Here is a 20,656-nt window from a genome sequence, read left to right as displayed (position 1 = left end):
CACAAACCCTGGTCCCGGCTACACTTGGACTTTGCGGGGCCGTTCCAGGGCCAAATCTTTTTTATCCTGGACGACGCCTACAGCAAGTGGCTGGAGGTAGTGCCCGTGCCGTCAACCTCCTCCAAGGCGGCCATCAGAGCGATGTGGCACATCTTCAGCGCCCAAGGCATTCCGGATACCCTGGTCACGGACAACGGGACGGCTTTCACCTCCAGCGAGTTCCAGGAATTCACGAGGTATTACGGGATTCGCCACGTCCGGTCAGCCCAGTTCCACCTGGCTACAAACGGCCAGGCAGAGCGCATGGTGCGCACTACCAAAGAAGCGCTTCGCAGGTTCAAAAGCAAGGACTGGGACTACAAGCTGGCAGCGTTCCTATTTGGTCAGCGTACAACCCCCCCACACCAAGAGAGGTCGCAGCCCTGCCGAGCTCCTGTTCGGTCGCCGCCTGACCACCAGGCTGGACCGGCTACACCCGGACCGGGCCCCTGAGGAAGAACCAACAACGGAATAACCCCAAGCCATGAGGGGTTTCTTCCCGGAAGACCCAGTCTACGCAAGGAACTACGCGAAAGAGCCACCCTGGATTCCCGCCCGAGTTGTACGAGTGAGAGGACCTCGATCGTACGAGGTCTCCTGCGAAGACGGCCAACTGCTCCACCGCCACATCGATCAACTACGGCGGCGGGTCCTCCCGAACGACCCCGAGGACCTGGAGTTTACGGAGCCAGATGAAGCGGCATCCCCCACACCCGAGAGGCTGGCCCCAGAACCCGTTCCAGTCCAGCTCGCCCCGGAACCTCCTGCACCGTCGCCACCGGCCACACCACAACCCATCTCCCCACCACGGGCCCCGGCAGCACCCACGACCACCACACCGGAACTCCGCCACTCCACGAGGACCAGGAAGGCCCCAGCGTACCTCCAGGACTTTGTGTGTGGGTAGTCGGAACTATGGGGGGAGGGGTGTAATGTACTCCACCATGACCACGTGCGCGACCGTTGGGCCATGCGGTCATGCAAAGTCCTGAAGCTTCGCTCCCGATAGAACAATAGCCAAGCGGATCCTAGCCCGCACCTATCAGAGGGCCAGGTCCGCAGCCGAGAGCCTATGGGACTCTCGGCTACTGTATGTAGCCTATAGGGAAGTAGGGTGTGTGTTTTGGTGGAGGGTTTTCTGAATCGGCTTACTTTGTCTTGTTCCTTCTGAATAAAAGTACTTGCTGAAATCACTCAACGCTTCTCAGTACTTTTCAGTACTATTGGACTCTAGCTGTTCTACTGCAGACCAAAATGGCTACCCCTGAAACTACATTTTCCCCCTCAGAATACTTTGAGAATGGCATAGGGACAGATGATATGGTGCATAGACTACAAATAAAGGAGGCATATGGAAGTGAGTACTGCAATTCCTTGCTCGCAGTGAATAACACAAAACCAAAGTAGCACAAACTTGAGACCCTGTGATACAGAAAGGGGGGGGGGAATCCACCCCTGAACTGCTTATTGTATGAAAATTCATAAGGAACATATGATCAGAGGACTTAATTAATATATCCTGCACACTCTGACCAGACAACTAATCCAAATAGCCCTAGTAAAAGCTATCCAGTGAAAGAGAATATGTCAGTGGAGGCAATGAGCAAAAAGATTTACTTCTTCCTCATAGACACTGTTGAGTTATACTGTACTATTATTTTATGTGCACATCTTGTCTACATTCATCATATTGATCAGGAAACTAGGGCTGCCAAGAGCAGATGCTGGACCAGTTGTGCAGGTGCAGCCTCCTGGGTTTGGGCAAGGTTGTGCTGATCCAGCTGAGAGGTGGATATGATCCTCTTCTATCAGGTGATTTATGCTTGGAGCTTCTTGCCAGATGAAGATGAACAAATACATGTGGACATAATTTAGAGAATATTCACAAGATTACCTAACATAGCTTGGCTACCTTAAGCACCTCAACACCCCCTTTTAAAATTGCTGTTTAAGCAACTTGTTGGGTTATATAAACAGCAATAAAGGAACAGAGTTTTCCTTCTTTCAATTACTGTCTGCATGGAGAATGGAATCAAGGTCTGGTGTTTACTGCAGATAATTAAATTTTGAATAAAAGCCATGGTTACCCAAAACACTGGTCAACAAGTTCACACGATGCTAAAGCCTGTATAAAATTTAAAATAAGAAGGAACACGAGTTTCTTCTTGTTTAACATCTTATTCTGGGAGACAATACAGCCAAAAAGGCCAGCATTTTAGCAGATTCATAACCAAGGACAACTGCTGATCCTTAAGAAATTACAGCCATATTATATTATGAATCCAGGCACTTTGGAATCAGTTCCATGTCTGGCATTGCTCCCAACATGCACAATCATATCATGCTATGACAAGCAAAGTTCCCTCTAAGCTGTGGAGTCTTGTGAGCAAAATTTCTACTTTCTGAGCTACTGGCATTAGAGTTGTGAGCGAGCGATTCAGCTACTGCATTAATTAATTTGTTCTGGAGCCCTCCTTCCTGAGCTAAGACAAAAATGTGTAAGCCAGAGGCTAAAAAACTGTGAGCTAGCTCACACTAACTCAGCTTAGAGGGAACACTGATGACAAGTACATCAGGGTTTGGAGATTCTGCTCCTGCTCAAATAGCTTCTGAATGTTGCTGGTACAATATTTATGGGAAATGAAAATTGGAAAATAATGATGAACTATCTATGTATATAGATGCCAACCTTCAGGAGGGACCTGGGGACCCCTGGAATTACAGCTCAAATTCAGAGATCATTTCCCCTGAATGAAATGGATGCTTTGGAGGGTGGACTCTAGGGCATTATACCTCACTGAGGTCCCTGTCCTCCCCTGGCTCCACCCCCTAATCTCCAGGAGTTTTTTCCAACCTAGATCTGGTAACTCTTCTTCAGAATACCCTGCTGGTGGCCTGGGGGGGGGGGGACAGGAGAATACCCTGCTGGTGGGCTGGGGGGGGGGGGTACAGGACCTGGCAACCCTGAGTTGATTTCAAGTCCTCAGAACACCCGAGAAAGACTCCAAACTATGAGAAGTTCAGCAAGCTGCTTTGGTAAGAGAACATAAGAAGAACACAGCTGGATTGGGCTGAAGTGCCAACCAGTCCAGCATCTTGTTTTTCACAACAACACGGGCACTCAGAACACCTACAACATGGCTCAGCAAAACAAAGCCCCTTTCTGCCATTGTCCCTCAGCAATTGGTATTCAGAAGTATCATTCTTATGAACATGGGAAGTTCCATTGAGCCATTTGGGTGAATAGTTAACAGACCTATCTTCCATGAATGTTTCTAATTTCATTCCTTCTGAAGGTGGCAAGTTGGTTAGGAAATGGGACAGAATCACCTAATCACCTAAAAAACCGAAGCTCTTCTGCCAGGCTTTCAAGTAGGAGCCACCGCCGCCACCATCATTACGCCATCATCATTATGTCACCATCGTCACCATCTTTCTATCTACGCCCCCCTCATTAGTCCCGCAAATTGACCATCTTCAGAGCGGGAACTTTTGGGGGTGCGAGACGTGCCTGGCAGAGGTCAACGCTGTATGGACGTATATTGTTGCTGCTATATTTATTGTTACTACTGTGGCTTGTTGCTAATAATTTTAGAATCCCATCTTGAACTTTTATAGTTAATTAATTTTGGAGCACCGTAAAGTAAATTTTAGTGAAATTGTACTTATTGTATTTTATATTATTCTGTACTGTTTTAATGTTTTAACTTGGGCATTCGTGCCCCTTGTGAGCTGCCCTGAACCTTCGGGGAGGGCGGGGTATAAATTTAAAGATAAATAAATAAATAATAATAATTTCTAGAAAAAGCAGAGCCTTTCACATTTTTGTTGACATTCATTTTTATTATGACTGACACATTTGAATGGGAGAGACTGAATCCCAGTTCACATGTTATTTGGGGCATTTATGCATGGGAGGAGCACAGCCTGCTTCTCTCTTCCAGGCAAATAATGCATGAGCCAGTGACACCACCCTAATGGCTGATTCCATGGAAGATTGGTTTGATTTAGCTTCCTCAAAAAACAGAGAGAAAAGCTGAGCAAACGTGCAGTTGTTTTTTCATATGTGGTTCATAGGCTACATCATATATACACTTCGTGACTCAGTGAGCAATTAAATTGTGGCGTTCTCTGCCAACGGACATAGTTTAAAATGGTGATTAGACAGATTAATGGAGAATAAATTCATCAATGGCCATGATGACTAAACTGAATTTTCACATCCAAAGGCTTAAACCTCTGAATACCTGTGTACCAGTTGCCTTAGGAGGCAACATCAGGGAAAGGCCTTGGTCTCAATGCTGAGTTGGTCAGCCCTCCAGGGCAGCTGGTTAGCCAATGGGTGAAACTGGATTCTGGATTAGATGCACCACAGGGGCAATCAAACTTCTACATAATCAGAACACATAGAAGCTTATTGGACAACTCCAATACCTCTTATGTACTGTCTTGCATTTTTATGTATGACTAATCATTTCCCTTATTCATTTCTACCTTTATACCAGGCTTCTGAATTAGATCCAAGTTGATAAAAAAAAATACAGCAGGCAGAGAGCAGATATTAAATAAAACCACAAATTGGTATTTCAATCTCAAAAGCAACCTCCAACCACAATTTTACTTGTTAATATCAAAAGTATCCATTCCTTCTCCCAAGAAAATGCAGTGTCTTCTTTAATGAAGACTGAATGCTGTCCAAAGGAAACACTCTGAGTTTAATTAGCAAACTTACCTTTCAGGAGCAGTTAAATTAGATTAAAAGTTTGTTGTGACCAACACCATTGTTTTGTGTCACTGCATTGTCTGACCAGCTGAAATTCCAGTGAACTGATAAGGGCTGCTATTTCTGGCTATAATGAGTGTCATTTATAGCACACTATCTGCTGGGTACTCAAACCCAGGATACAGAAGAAACATTGGGCAATTTCTGTGCAGAAGCCACATAAACAGACCTTTTCTGCACCTCAGTGTTGCTACTGTATCACTACGCATTGAATCTCCAGCTGATGCTCCAACTTTGTGGCACCCCTTCTGTAAAAGGGCATTTATTTGGGGGGATTTTTTTCTTGAATTCGGATTCAGTCATCCCCATGTGTTCTGCACTTCGTTTGAAAAGGGGTTGTGCAGCTGTGTCATCATGTACTTTGTCAGCAACAGAACCTCCTTTTTGTGTGCATGTGCAGTAATGTTATAAAATCATAACACTGCAACAAACAAACAAAAAGGCTGGATGTATCATGGGGAACCAACTAAGAAAATGGCTGGCAATCACTGAACTGGATACACCAATTCATAACAGTGTTACTCAATAATTATGAAGCATGGTAAATGTGTCATCATGTACTTTGTCAGTGAAGGAACCTCCTTTTTTGCATGTGGAGTAATGTTATCATAACATTGTAAAAAAAGGCTGGATGTATCATGGGGAACAGCAAGGTGCTGCCATTTCAAAGGTCCCCTGCTCCTCCTTAGTCGCCAACTAAGAAAATGGCTGGGGAAGATTTTTACAAAATCCTAATGAAAATAGTATTCTGTTCATGATCGTAGAATTGGATAAACCAATTCATAACTGTCATTCAATAATTATGAAGCACACTAGATGGAAACACTATGTTGAGTTTCCATGATTATCAAATCAATTATATCATTCCATTATTTTCAGATGTTTAAAAGACCAAATTGTCATTGAAAACACACCAAAAGCTACAGGGGAAGAGAGAGGGGGAGGAGAATGAAGAAACAATACAAGCTCGATGCAACAAAGCCTACCCACACACAAAAAGAGGAAAGGAAAGGAACTTCATGGACAGGTAATTGCACACAGAAAGCTACATTAAACCTCACTGCTCACTTTGTCCCAGCGTTATAACACAGTGATGTTAAGTTAAAGAAAAATCAGTGTTGTAATACAATCAAAACTACATTAAAAAAGTGGTGTCCGGGGGACTTAAGGGTGCAGGGTGTACATGCAATGCTAATGCCACAAAAAGGCAGTGGGAAACAAAATTCAGTTTCGGGAATTCCATACTGGAAAACTGTGAGTTAATACCCAAAGGAAAAAAATATTTCAGGAAAAGTGGATCCAGAAAACGCAGGGTAATGGGGGCAGTAAATTCGGAGCTACTCCTGGAGCAACCATAATTTGTGCAGAAAGTTTTACAAATATCAATGATTTAAGAACGCCAATGAGGCAATTTGTACATTCCCTTACATTGCTGTAGTGCCTTCTGTCCCCTGGACAGAGGCTGCAGAATCCATATAGAGGAACAGGCATGAAATCGGTGGGTTGTACTGAGGAGGGACAAGGGGAAGCAACTGCCTCCTCCCCATGAACACAGAAAGATGTCATCTTTAACTGGAGCTATCTTTAGAAAAATGCTTCAAAAACTGCAAAACAGCAAATGACAAAACTTGATCTCAACTCACCCATCTTCTATCCGAACCCAGAGATCATTGAATTGTCTTTGGCGGTGGTTTTTATAGTGCTTCTTGTGCCACTTCTTCTGACGCCCAAACTCCTCAAGCTGGCTGATGCTATCAGGAAGCAAAAGGTGTGGAGGAAGGCTGTCTTCTTCACTATCTTGAGAAGGCATTGATGGTGGCACTTGTTCAAAAAAACTGATGGCAGGTGCAGCTGTTCTTGAGGAGTCCCTGGAAGGTAGCCTGATGTTTATCTTGGAGCTGCAAAGCAGATTTATCAATAAGTGAAGTGTGAATGGTCATATATGTTGCAAAATCAGGACATGAAACATGACATACATACACATTCTGCTGTTACCAGCTACAAAAGAACAACATACAATATGCATTTTTTCTTCCAATGCAATGATGCAAACCGTGCCGCTCTATTTAAAGGATGGAAGGTCTTCTTTTCCATTTCTTCTCTCCTGTAAAATCCTGTCCTCAAAGAATGTAACTGAGAAAGACACAGATCCTGTTTTCATGTGGAATATTAGCAGGAAAATGTTTTGTTAACAAATATGAAGAAGTTGTTTGTGGACACTCTAAGGAAATCTCAAAGTTTCTTTGAGGTTTTCACTTCCAGTAGCAAAATGCTTTTTGAGCAGCCACTAGCATTCTTCATTTGCAAGTCGGACTCGACTGTGCGACTGAACAACAACAACTGGGGGGAATATTTCCCTTTCCCCTATCCATCAAGGGGTGGGGGGTGGGGATCGAGCTCACTTAAAAGTTCATAAACTTGATGCAGAGTCACTCACACTTCTGCTTAAACTTTCATAGAGAGTTTGCTAATTGCTGGAACTCCTGCATGCTCGTCCGGTGTGTGCCTCTGGAAGCCATGATGATGCCTTGGCAGCAGGACCTTCGGGGCAAAGCATGCCTCAATTCCTTGGCATCAAGCCTTGGAATATATAAGAAAAGCTCTGCTAGATCAGACCAGTGGTCCATCTTGTCCAGCATCCTGTCTCACACAGAAGCCAACTAGTTCCTCTGGAGGGCCAACAACAGGGCATAGAGGCTGAGGCTTTCTCCCGATGTTGCCTCCTGGTTCTGGTATGCAGAGGTTTACTGCTTCTAACTGCAGAGGTTCCACCATGGGAGGAGCCGAAACTGAAACCCAACACCTCCCTATATACCAGCTTACCTTGAACATTGTTTCTTGTCCCAGTCTTGGTGACAGTGGAGTTAAAGTTAGAGGTTGGATCCAGCATTTCAGTTCCATTAATGGTAATTCTTTCTTCCAACACGAGGAAACATTCCTCAAGCAGAAGAGGCATGCCACACTGACATAAAGTTTCTTAGAAAAGACAATCATAACTTGCCTTGGGGAGAATTAGCAGAATAGAAACATTGGATCCAACCAAAAATGCATTTTAATAGAAGGAAATGATTGCTAATAGTCTTTTCTCAGGATATTAATAATAAATAATTCTCATTTCAGGTTCACTGTAGTAACATCTAAAAGTGACTAAAAGTTGTGGAAAGACATCCGTGACTGAAATATCATGGAGAATTATGAATTGTTCAAGAGCTTGCCCAGAATTGATGCAAGCCCCCCCATGCCTCTTACCATGTGAATGCACAATCAAGAAAACATATTTACCATAGAACACTGAACATTTTCTAGGAAGCACACATTTAAACTTTTCCTTAATTTGAAATTGATAACTGGATTTAGAACTCTAGAGAAGAGAGAATTCTCACTTTGAGGCACATCACACTGTTGTTTCCTTCTGTCAGCTACTGCCAGCCAGATACGACTTTTGGTACAGGTCAAGGATAACTTTTATGCTGACTTGCTCACTGTTGGCTTAATTAACTTCACTCATACTAGGAGTGACAGTATTATCTGTAGATCCGAATGCATCATACCACATGAAATTGATTATCGTCCTAGGGGAAAGGGAGGGAGTGAGGGTGAAGGGGAGAACAAAACCACCACCAACATGACTGGAGTGAAAAGAGGCCACAGCTTTAGTGAAGCGGTGAACAGGAGCACTGGTGTAGTACAGGAGCAGATCTAGCATTGGACAACCCACCTGTTGACCAATAGCACCCTTCCCCACACCCCTGCTGGGGGAGAAACATGGAGTGGCAAGTCCTTGGGATCCCACATGGGTGCAAACCTTTTCTTGTATCCCTTGCCACTTGGTGGTGAGAGCTAGATGACCACTCCCAAATTGGGTATGCCACTGTATGGCCTCTACCCAAAACCCCTTACGGGGGTCTGTGGAATGGTTGAGGCAGGACCACAGGCACAGCTGCACCCCCAACTGGATCTGGCCCCATGCCACCACTGCCCACCAAAGCTGTGACAAGAATTTATGCAAGAAAACAACCCCACAAACAATGTCATGACACATCCAGAAGAGAACAGAGGGATGGTGTGAAGGGAAGCAGAAACTGACAGTGAGCAGGCCCTCAGCAGCGGGCCTGGCAAAATAGGAGGGGAGTGAACTAGAGTAAATACTCTGTACTCCAGGTCTTCCTAGAGCCAGCCCCAGGTGCCCTATTAGCCAGTCTGAATTGCTGCAGGGGCCAGCCCACCAAGTTCCCAGCTACCACCGTGGAGCCAAGGGGAATCCTCCCTCACCTCACTCCCAGTCCTGCAGCCACAAACAGCCCCAAGTAAGTTCCTTCCATTAGGAAGGATTTCAGATCTGTTAGCCAGAAAATTACACTGATATTTAACTGTGATTTTGGGAGAAGAACCCAGCTTGGTGTAATATATTGGTGGATAACATTACTTTTCAGCTTGAAATAGGGGCTGTGGAGATCATGGTACCAGAGACTCCTGCTGGTGCTCATCTATTTCATGCATTTTGTCTTTTTCACTTGGGCAGAAATACTTAAGGAGAAGGGAGTTCAAGAGGGATGGTAGTTTCTTAAAAGTGAAATATTTTAAGCCCCCCCGTAGGGGATTTTTTATTACATTTTCTATAAACTACAAAGAAACAAGGGAAGGTATCTGCACACTATGGGTGAAAGTAAAGAAACCTACTAAAAACCCAAGAGATGGAGGTTATACAATGCTTAAACAAATTAGCTTTGATTTTTTTTAACAAACAAGATTTGTAAACGTTGAACGTGATCTTCAAATCTTTCGCTTGTGGTATCCAATCCAGCAAATTTGACTATATAAAGAATAATACAAAAGCGCAATTATTAAACCACTTTAGCAAACAATGGAAAACATCAGCATCTCATACTAATAATCTCATTCCCCCCAAAAAAGCATTATTTGGGGAAATTAAATAAAAAATCCCCCCGTATTAAAGTCAAGTCCTCTTCAGTAAGTGTGATTTCTATCTTGTTTTCTCTTCCTTCATTACAATCTTCCTCTACTTAGTCTTCTACTCCCATTGTCCAATGTTATTGCAGCATTGATGATAATCCAGTTTTTAAGATTGGGTTCATTTTTCTATTGTTGTTTCCCTTTAAACATAATGTTTGTAGTAATCATATCCTCTGGAGAATCTAATCACAGTCTCACCAGGCAGATCAATACTCGGATATGTCCATAGACCATATTCTCGCTATATAAACCACTTTTAATCTTAGACCAGTCCCAAAACATCCTTTAAAGCTTGCCTTAGATTCTCCATCGCTTATCATTCCCATTTGCCATTTAAAGATGATTCTCGAATAATTTCTCTAACCTACTGCAAAGCCTTACAATTGACTGCAATGCAGTGAAATTTAGCTTAAAGTTCAGGAGATGGCACCCAACATTTATAGTTTGGAAGAGTCTATGATTATTTCCAGTCATATGACCTAAACGACCAAACACACAGTTCCTGAAGAAGGCTAAGACTCCATTCCACTTTCAATCGCCATTTTTAGATTTGTTTACTTTTTAAAGCTTTTGCTCAAGTCCAGAGTGTTTGCTTGATTGCTTGAACGCCTCTTGAAAACTCTTTATAATCGTCCGTAATAGCTTTTTTTACTCCCCCACCCCCAAATCCTGCTTCAGTACTCTGATGTGTGTGTGTGTGGGGGAGAGTTTCCTCCCCCCCTCACTTTTCTGCTGTCTTCACTTTAACCAAACTAATGATTCAACGTTGATCTCGGCATCGCCGCAGGGATCTCACCATAAAATACAGGTAACGCTAAACCTCCAAACGCTTGTTCCAGTGTGTGACCCTGAGTCCAATGCTGGGAACTCAGCGGTGGGACCATCGGGGCAGGGAGTAGCCCCCCTTCACCGGCTGGTTGCCGGAAGAAGGGCTCTCCAAATGCCCCATGGCTAGGAGCCCAACGCAAGGGCTCCGGGGGGGATGCGGACGATCACACTCCCTCCCATCCACTGGTTCATGGCATGCATCTCTCGGAGCTCCAAGAAGCCGCGGCCATCATTAAGGTGCCGAAACTCAGAAGCCCTTAAAGGTGAAATATTGAAAGCACAATCACAAACAATTCCTATGAGAAGGAAAAATGGGAGGAGCCTAAAGAAGCCAAAGTGGATCCATAAACAGCATTCTAAAGACTTGAGAAATAAAAAAGACTCATTTAGAAAGTGGAAGAAGGGTCTCATAACCAAGGATGAATATAAACAAATAACCAGTGTTTGCAGAGAGAGAGTTAAGAAAACTAAAGCTCAGTATAAGCTTAGACTGGCAAGAGATGCTAAAACAATAAAAAGCGTTCTTTTCTTATGTTAAAAGTAATAAAAAGAGCAAGGACATGGTACGCCCATTGTGGGGTCAGGAAAGTGGCAGTGTAACGGGTGATGAAGAGAGGGCAGAACTGCTCAATTCCTACTTTTCCTCAGTCTAATCTTGCAAGGGAAATGGTGTTCAACATGGCAAAAACAGAACACATGATGAGGGAAGGGAGTTGCGACCTAGGATTGGTATAGGGATTGTAAATAAACACCTACTTTCTTTAAATGAAACTAAGTCCTTGGGGCTAGATTAATTGCATCCAAGGGTAATAAAAGAACTTGCAGATATAATTTCTGAACCTCTGTCCATTATTTTTGAGAATTCTTAAAGAACAGGTGAGGTGCCAGAAGACTGGAAGCAGGCAAATGTTGTCCCATCTTCAAGAAGGGGAAAAAGGAGGATTTGGGTAACTACCGACCTGTCAACTTGATGTCTATACATCAAACAGTTGGTCCTTGAGCATTTAGAAGGGATGGCAGTGATCACTAAGAGCCAGCAAGGGTTTCTCAAGAACAAGTCATGTCAGACTAACCTTATCTCTCTTTTTTTGTGAAAGTTACTACCTTGCTGGATCAGGGGAACACTGTAGACATAGTTTATCTTGCTTTTGATAAGGCTTTTGATAAACTTCCACATAATATTCTTGTTGACAAGTTGGTAAAATGTGGTTTGGATCCTATGACTGTTAGGTGGATCTGTAACTGATTGACAGATCACACCCAAAGAATGCTTGTTAATGTTCTTCATCCTCTTGGAGAGGATCCGTCTTGGGGCCTGTTTTTGTGTAACATCTTTATAAATGATTTGGATGAAAGGATAGAAGGAATACTTATTAAATTTGCAGATGACATTAAATTGGGAGGAGTAGCAAATATGGCAGAAGTCAGGATACAGAATGATCCTGACAGGCTGCAAAACTGGGCTAAAACCAATAAAATGAATTTCAGTTGGGATAAATGTAAACTTCTGCATTTAGGTAGCAAAAATCAAATGCATAATTATAGGATGGGGGAGACTTGTCTTGGCAGTAGTATGTGCAAAAAAGATCTAGAGGTTTTAGTAGACCATACAGTGAACATGAGTTGTGGTAGCTAAAAAGCTAAAAATGTGATGTGGTAGCTAAAAGGCAAATGCCATTTTGGGCTTTATCAACAGAAGTATAGTGTCCAGATCATGCAAAGTGATGGTATCGCTTTGCTCTGCTCTGGTTAGACCTCACCTAGAGTATTGTGTTCAGTTCTGGGCACTACAATTTAAGAAGGATATAGACAAGCTGGAATGTATCCAGAGGAGGGCAATGAAGATGGTGAGGGGTCTGGAGACCAAGTCCTATGAGGAAAGACTGAAGGAGCTGGGTATGTTTAGCCTGAAGAGGAGACAACTGAGAGGTGATATGATAACCATCTTCAAATACTTTTTAATTTTTTAAAGTTTATTTAGTACATTCTACATACATATCACTCCAAAAAGAAGAAGAAAAATAAAATATTCTGGGGTGGGGAGTAAGCTTTAACAGTATAGTTCATAATAACAGAGACTTATACGATCAAAGGAAATATCAACAGGAAATCAGGACAGGGAAGGTCAATATTACATTTCAGGTTTGATCAGAAAATTGTCCTCACAAAATATTTTGCAATCTACCATATATTGCAGGAGAATGACCTCTTCTGCACCCACCTTCCCTGAAGTACCTGGGACCTGTCAACATAGAAAGGGAAAACGCCCCCTCCAAACTCACCTACAAACTAAAGGAGGAAAGGAAGAGGTCAGAGCAGTGGGCTCACCATCTCAAATTCATATACATATCACTCCACACACACACACACACAAAAAGGAAAAGAAAAGAAATTGAAATATTCTGGAATGTGGAGTAAATTTTTACAGTAAAATTAATAAAAACAGAGACTTATACAATCAAGGTAAATATCAACAGGAAATCAGGGCAGGGAAGGTCAACATTACATCTCAGATTTGATCAGAAAATTGCCCCCACAAAATATTTTGGGATCTATTCCATACCACAGGCAAAGAACCTCTTCTACACCCTCCTTCCCTGAAATACCTGGGACCTGCTAACAAGAGAAAAGAAAAACCTCCATATTCACATACAAACTAAGGGGGGAAAGGAAGAGACCAGAGTAGTGGACTTACCATCCCAAATTCATGTACAGACTAAGGGAAAAAGGGGGGGGGAAGCCATAGGCAGAGGGTGTGGGGGGAACTGAAAACAAATCAGCCTCTATCATAATGCCCCTGTATAAATTGATGGTGCAACCTCATTTGGAATACTATGTACAGTTTGGTCACCGCACCTCAAAAAAAGTGCAGAAAAGGGCAACTAGAATGATAAAAGGGTTGAAACACTTTCCCTATGAAAAAAGGTTAAAGCACTTGGGGCTCTTTAGCTTGGAGAAACGACGGCTGAGGGGTGACCTAATTGAGGTTTACAAGATTATGGATGGGATAGAGGAGGTTGAAAAAGAAGTACTTTTCTCCCTTTCTCACAATACAAGAACTCACGGGCACTCAATGAAATTGCTAAACAGTCGGGTTAGAACAGAAAAAAGGAAGTACTTCTTCACCCAGAGTGATTAACACATGGAATTCACAGCCACAGGAGGTGGCGGCGGCTACAAGCATGGACAGCTTCAAGAGGGAATTAGATAAACATATGGAACAGAGGTCCATCACTGGCTATTAGCCACAAGGTACATATAGGAACTCTCAGTCTGGGGCAAGTGATGCAGTGTATTCTTGGTGCTTGGGGGGGGGGAACAGTGGGAGGGTTTCTAGTGTCCGGGCCCCACTGCTGGACCTCCTGTTGGCACCTGGTATTTTTGGCCATTATGTGACAGAGTGTGGACTGGATGGGCCATTGGTCTATACCCCAAAGAGCACTACGGTCTGGGGCACAACATCGCCTAGTGATTCCAAGCCCCAGGGAGGCCTGGCTTGCTGTAACCAGGGCCAGGGTCTACTGAGTGGTGGCTCCTACCTGGTGGAATGAGCTCCTGGAGGAGATCAGGGCCCTGCGGGACCTTGTACGGTTCTGCAGGACCCACAAGACGGAGCTCATTCGCCAGGCTTTTGACTAGGAGCCGCCACTACCACCATCACCAACGAACTCGGCTGATAACTGGGAACGGAGTGGCACTATGACGATTGCACTTCAGTGGCACGGTGGATCGGTACGGGGATGGAGGCAACACCTACTGGACACCATCTTGTCTTAATTTAAGAGTAACAGCATTGAGCACTTTATGTAATTTTGATTTTTATTCTGTTTCATCCTATTTTATTCAGTTTTATGTATTGGCACATGGTGCCCCTGTTTGTTAGCCGTCCTGAGCCCATTCGTGGGGAGGGCGGGGTAGAAATTTAAATAAATAAATAAATAAATCAAATATTGGCTTCTTTTATGTTCTTTTGTTCTTATGTTCTCACTTTCCCAAAACGCCTCACAGATTAAAGTGACAGGTAAAACCAATGACTCTACAAGAAATAAATTACTAGACCATCTCCTACCACAGTGCCCTCATTAAAAGGGGAGAAAAATTATTTAGGAACAAATCTAATACTAAGTGTATAATAACATTTCTACTAACTGTATTTATAGCTGCCACCTTTTTGATTTTGGGTTTATTATTTTTTTAGGCGCTGCAAGTCTGGATACAGAGCTTGAATATTTCCACTAAAACAGCTATTACTATATATTTCTGTCCTTCTTTGTCCTTGTATTCCCTAGGCACCTTCTGCTTTAGTTAATTCTTAATGTGTTCCAATTCCTATTCTTGTAATGTATCTTCAGAATGATTATGTTGGATTGTATGGTTCCTAATCCATTCTTCCTGCCATGCTAGAATCTTCTTCATAGTCTACCCGCATCTCTCAGCCTTCAGTTTTCTCTTCCTACTATCATGGCTTCTGGACTTTCAGGACAGTGCTGTTGCTCAAGGACCATAGGTATCTCTTCCGGGAACTGTGTCAACTCCTTAACCTTCGGATTATTCTCTTGCCATTCGTCCACCACTGAAGATATTCCAAGGGCCACTGAAATTCCATCATCTCCTTTTCTTCCATGCCTGATTCTTCCTCCTCCTGTGCTGCGGCCTTTACCATTCTCTGCACATCTGAGGCTCTACCAGATCTGCCTGCAGACATCACCAACTCAGAACCATCTTTAAGTACTTGAAGGGCTGTCATCTAGAGGCTGGTGTGGAGTTGTTTTCTGTTGCCCCAGAAGGCTGGATCAGAACCAACAGGTTGAAATTAAATCAAAAGAGTTTTCGGCTAAACATTAGGAAGAACTTCCTGACAGAGCAGTTCCTCAGTAGAACAACCTTCCTTGGAAGATGGTGGGCTCTCCTTCTTTGTAGGCTTTCAAACAGAGGCTAGATGCCATCTGACAACAATGCTGAGTCTGTGAACGTAGGCAGATCACAAGAAGGGAGAGCAGGAAGGGTTGCATCAGTGTGTAGTTCTTGTGACTCTTTCTTACATGCCCAGGGAAATGCTGATTGCCACTTTGGGGTCAGGGAGCCTGGAGGGCCCCCCCTTCTTCTGGGCATGGAGCAGAGATCACTGGGGTGGGGGGAGGTATTTGTGATTTTCCTGCATTGTGCAGGGGGTTGGACTAGATGACCCTGGAGATCCCTTCCAGTTCTGTGATCTCACCACCCAAATGATTAAGAATCTAACCATTTCTCTAACTAGATTAATGCAGATGATCTCAAGAAAGCTGTATTTTTCAGATTTAATTTATATATAGTTTGAATTGTTGGGGGTGTACCCCAGAAATCATTTATTTATTCCAAAATTATTTTATTCATTATTATCCCAACCATTATTGTCATCATTAAATCATTTTAAACTGTGACTAGAACTAACCAAAAGAAATACCTATTTTAGATTTTAGAATTAAGTTGCATCTGGAACACAACAATGATTACAAAGCATAATGCATGCGAGTGTAATCAAAGTCAGGTATGTTTTTGCCTTTCCAAAATATGCTTGGTAAAAATGTTCTTGAATGATTGATTGGATCAGCAGATTCTTTTCAAATTGAATACATTTCCCAAGTGTGCTTATTCAGTGAGCTCAAGCAATCATTTGTTTTGTATGTATTCGTTCCTGATACACAAAATCAGATTAAAAACATACACAGGCCTATATAAATCTCTGAGTGATCCAAGGTAACAGCAAATAATTATCATTTTTTTCTCTTCCCATTCTTTTAAAAGGAGGGGGGAGTAAAAAAAGTAGTTGTGCTCTGAACAAATCAAACACTGCAGCTGCTGCCCATTTAATTTGGAAGACTGGATCAAAAAGAGCAATTCAGGAAGCACCTGTGACCAGTGATGACTCTATTGTTGCAGAATTCTCAGAAGCTGCCCTGTTCTTCAGCTATACATCAGCATTGTCTGTCCTTCATAGTTTCATCTACTGGCAAGATGAATTGCAAGTTAGACTGCCTTTCTGCTGAATTCTATAATTAATAATATTTTCTTGGTGAATGGAAAAATTAAGGCAATGCTTTCATTTCTGTACTTGAAATATACGGGACTACCAGCAAAAGCGGACTATTTTGGAAACTGTACTGGGGTGTTACACCAGCGCCCCTATAGTAGAAAAGTGAACCTAAGATAGGGCTGCTAAGCCCCCAGGTCCCACTGCTCACTGTCAGTATCAGTGGCAGGGGGAGAAAAATGATTTTTAAAAAGCAGGATTGTGCACTTGACAAAAAGTAGCTCCAGGTATCACCAGAAACTCTATTGTTTTTACCACAGTGTTTTCAGTGTTTCCCAGAGCAAACTTCCCGGGCAGCTCAAGGAATCTCCAAAAACTCTATATTAAAACCATAGCATTTCTGGAGACACCTAGGGCAGTGATGGCAAACCTTTTAGAGACCGAGTGTCCAAGCTGCGACCCAAAACCCACTTATTTATTGCAAAGTGCCAACATGGCAATTTAACCTGAATACTGAGGTTTTACTTTAGAAAAAACCCAACTCATACATTAAGTTAAGATGATCTAAACAAAGGTCCCGGTCACATGGGCCGGAAAATGCAGGGGGGAAGTGTGGGTGTTTGCCCCGGAACAAAATAACGCACAGCCGCCCAATCACACGTCCCATCGAGGTCCCGTGGTTAGGGGGTGAGGTGCCGATCACACGGCTATCCTGCAGCGCAGTAAAGAAGTGGCGCGGTGCGGCACGATCACACCAGCAATCACTAGGTGCTGCTTCCGTGGCAAACAGGATTTTTGTTGTCTCACCGAAGTTTGCGCATGTGCATGATCGTTTGTGCGCATCCTGTGGGGACTTCAAAAAAACATACATCCGGTTTGTAAGGGGACATGGGCGGGCGCCAGATGCCACGGGATTTCAGCGGAAACACGATCAGACACTCGCCCTTGCCCCGCGTTTTCCGGAAACCAGTACATCGTAAGTACTAGTTTTTTACTCGGCATATTCAGCGGGAAGCCACAGTTTAGCCACGGGAGTACTACGCTTCCCAGATGTTGCAGTGTGATCGCGCCCGGAAAATCCGCCTATCATCTGTATCTTTAGCGTGGCAAATGCTGCATGTGAACGGGGCCAAAGTAAGGAAAGCAATCCCAAATGCTTTCATTTACTTAAAATTATTTGGCAGAGAATTCGACACTTTAATGATGGTCTGGGCCTGGTTGGGGCGATGGCACGCATGCCCACAGAGAGGGCTCTGAGTGCCACCTCTGGCACCCGTGCCATAAGTTCACCACCACTGACCTAGGGCTATCCTTTGTCACATCCTGTGTGAACTTTTGGTAAGTATATGAAGGTTTTTCTCCTTGCTTAAAAAAAATCTCCTGGAATGCTGTGCTGCCTGGAGATTCTAATCTGAAAACACTCCAGCCTCACTGAAAGACCCTGAGGACAGATGCCAAAAGGCCAGGTGAAGAAGCAGCATAGATCAAACTCTGAGTCTTATTGGTTAGTTAGAATTACTTAAAATTTAAAGTATGACACTCTTTTTGCAAGGAAGTTCATCCTAAAAACAAACATCTTGATTAGCTGAGATAATTTCAGATTTCAGACAGAAAAAATGGTTAGTTTTTGTGACAACAAAGGAGAAATGTTACAGAAGACATAAAAGGATTTTCTTAAGCCAGATGTCTAACCCATCCAAGAGAGCAATGTTGTCTCTTTCCTGAGTTAATCATAAAGGAAAAACTCATTTCCTGAGCCATAATACATCTGTAAGTAAATATTCATCCATTGTGTTAATCATATCACTGCCAGCTTTTGCCACAAATACTAAGCAGGGAAATTATTTTTGTGAATTAGGAACTAGCAGATAAAGTTGATTTGGTTTGAAATCATCACAGGATACCCCGTATATAAGGATAGGGATTTCAGCCACAAAATGTGTTCAGTTTCTTCTCCAAACTGACCTCCACTGCCACTCCGGAAGCAGGTCAAGAGAATAAGGAAAAGTATGATTTCATACCTTTCCCTTTTTGTCACTTTCCATGTTAGGGTTGCTAGGCAACCAGCAGGGAATGGGGCAGGATTTACCAGGAGAAAAAGAAAGGTCCAGGCCACGTTGCCAGCATCGCACGGGAAGTGACATTATAACACCAGTGACTTCCAGGCAATGCTCTGGTATTTGAGCAAAAACTCTATTGTAAAACTGGCATTTTTGCCCAAATACCAAACAGAGTGTCACCTGGAAGTCACTGGTATGACGATATCACTTCCTGTACAAAACCAGCAATGTAGTCTAGGCCTTCCTTTTTCTACGGGTAAAACCCCCTGTTGGTCAGCTAATCTGTGGCAGAGGGCCAGGGCCTAGCAGCAGGGGACCCCACCTTTACCGGTGGGGGGGGGTCTGCCAACCCTACTCCATGTTGCTCCTTGTCCTCCCTCCTCCCCTCTTGCTCTTTTTCTCTCTGCCACTGCATTCAACCCATGAGATTGCTACCAGCCCTCTACAAATACCATCCCACTGCAACATCCTGCTCCCGTTTCTCTCTCTCTCTCTCTCTCTCTCTCTCTCTCTCTCTCTCTTTCTTTCTTTCTTTCTTTCTTTCTTTCTTTCTTTCTCTATTTCTCTATTTTTCTATTTCTCTCTCACTCTCTCTCTCTCTCTTTCTAGATTACCACCAGAGTCTCCCCCCAAAGCATCTCTGCAACCCAGGAGTTTACCCTCACTCCTATCTTCTGCAATATCCTTAAGCACAGCCCCTTGGATTCAGTCCTAGGAATTTTCTAACCCCCATCAACTGCTGCCTATGTGTCTGCTTGACTGTACAGGGGAATTTCAGACAGCCGATATGTTCCGTTTCAGGAACTGTTCACTAACCATTTCTGTACTGACATTTTAGACAGAACCGTTTTAGTAACGGTTCCCTAACAGAATATATTGACCCTTTCAGACACAAATGCTCCTGTCTTGTTAGGGAAGCATTCCTGAGCCATTTTACTTGCAAACTGCTTCCAAGCAGTCTTCAATTTTCTATACTGTTCCTGAAGTGCTACGGGGTGCTGTGTAAAATGCCCCCATAGTGCTTCCTCCAATGACAAGGTTTTCACGCCCTTTTTTTGCCCATGTGGGCAATCTCTGCCTTTTTTTAATGTTCTTTTAAGAGTGCTATAGCGCTATAACACAACACCAAAACAGCACAATAGCGACCCCATTGGAATGCCTGGACCACTGAGATACATGAGATCACTACATCCGGGGAGAACAGGGATTTCAATGGAATACAATGCCATGGAGTCCTCCTTCCACAGCATTCGCTATATGCCTGGGAACTGATATCTGTAGGAAGGAGATAAGGTGTAACTCTGCAATGCTCCCTCTAAGCTGTGGAGTCCTGTGAGCAAAAATTCCACTTTGTGAGCTACTGGCATTAGAATTGTGAGCTAGTTATTTGGCTACTGCATAAATTAGTTTGCTCTGGAGCCATTCTTCCTGAGCTAAAACAAAAATGTGTGAGCCAGAGGCTAAAAAACTGTGAGCTATCTCACACTAACTCAGCTTAGAGGGAACACTGGCTGAAAGTACAGGGGATCCCCAGGTCCCTCCTGGAAGCATGGCATCCTGAAATGCTGGCCATCAAAAGAAGGATGCTGTTTGCAAGCCGGGAAGGAGCTAGTGTTAAAAAAAAATGCTCTCAAACTGTGCATTCCCAAGCTTCCACTTCCTATTTTTAAATCCCCCAATCTCATGTATCTCAATGGAGTCCAGGTATTCCAATGGGGTCACTACTGTGCTGTTTTGGTGTTGTGTTATAGCGCTATAGCGCTCTTAGAAAAACATTAAAAAAAGACGAAGATCGCCCGCGCAGGTGAAAAACGGTGAGAAAACAAAGCGGCACAGTCTGAAATGCCAAACCACTTCAGAGACAGCTCCTTACCGTTAGGGAAAAGGCGGTGTGAAATGGCCGCCCCTGTACCGGTTTACTCCAAGACGGTACAATAACATCTTAAAAAGGGTAATCCAAAA

At 43.4% G+C, this 20,656-nt stretch overlaps 1 protein-coding gene across 1 annotated transcript in view; it reads right to left on the bottom strand.

Annotated features, from left to right (window-relative positions):
• Positions 1 to 20,656, bottom strand: part of LOC107120433 (metalloprotease TIKI2-like) — a 525,698-nt gene that overhangs the window by 29,037 nt on the left and 476,005 nt on the right. The window contains 1 exon segment of the mRNA XM_015423132.1: positions 6,466 to 6,713. Within this exon segment, the coding sequence (XP_015278618.1) occupies positions 6,466 to 6,713 (248 nt within the window).

This window comes from Gekko japonicus, unplaced genomic scaffold (assembly GCF_001447785.1).
Source record: "Gekko japonicus isolate JY-2015 unplaced genomic scaffold, Gekko_japonicus_V1.1 scaffold460, whole genome shotgun sequence".
NCBI lineage: Eukaryota > Metazoa > Chordata > Lepidosauria > Squamata > Gekkonidae > Gekko > Gekko japonicus.
Note: the sequence above shows the minus strand (reverse complement) of the source record. Positions and strands in the feature narration are given on the sequence as shown.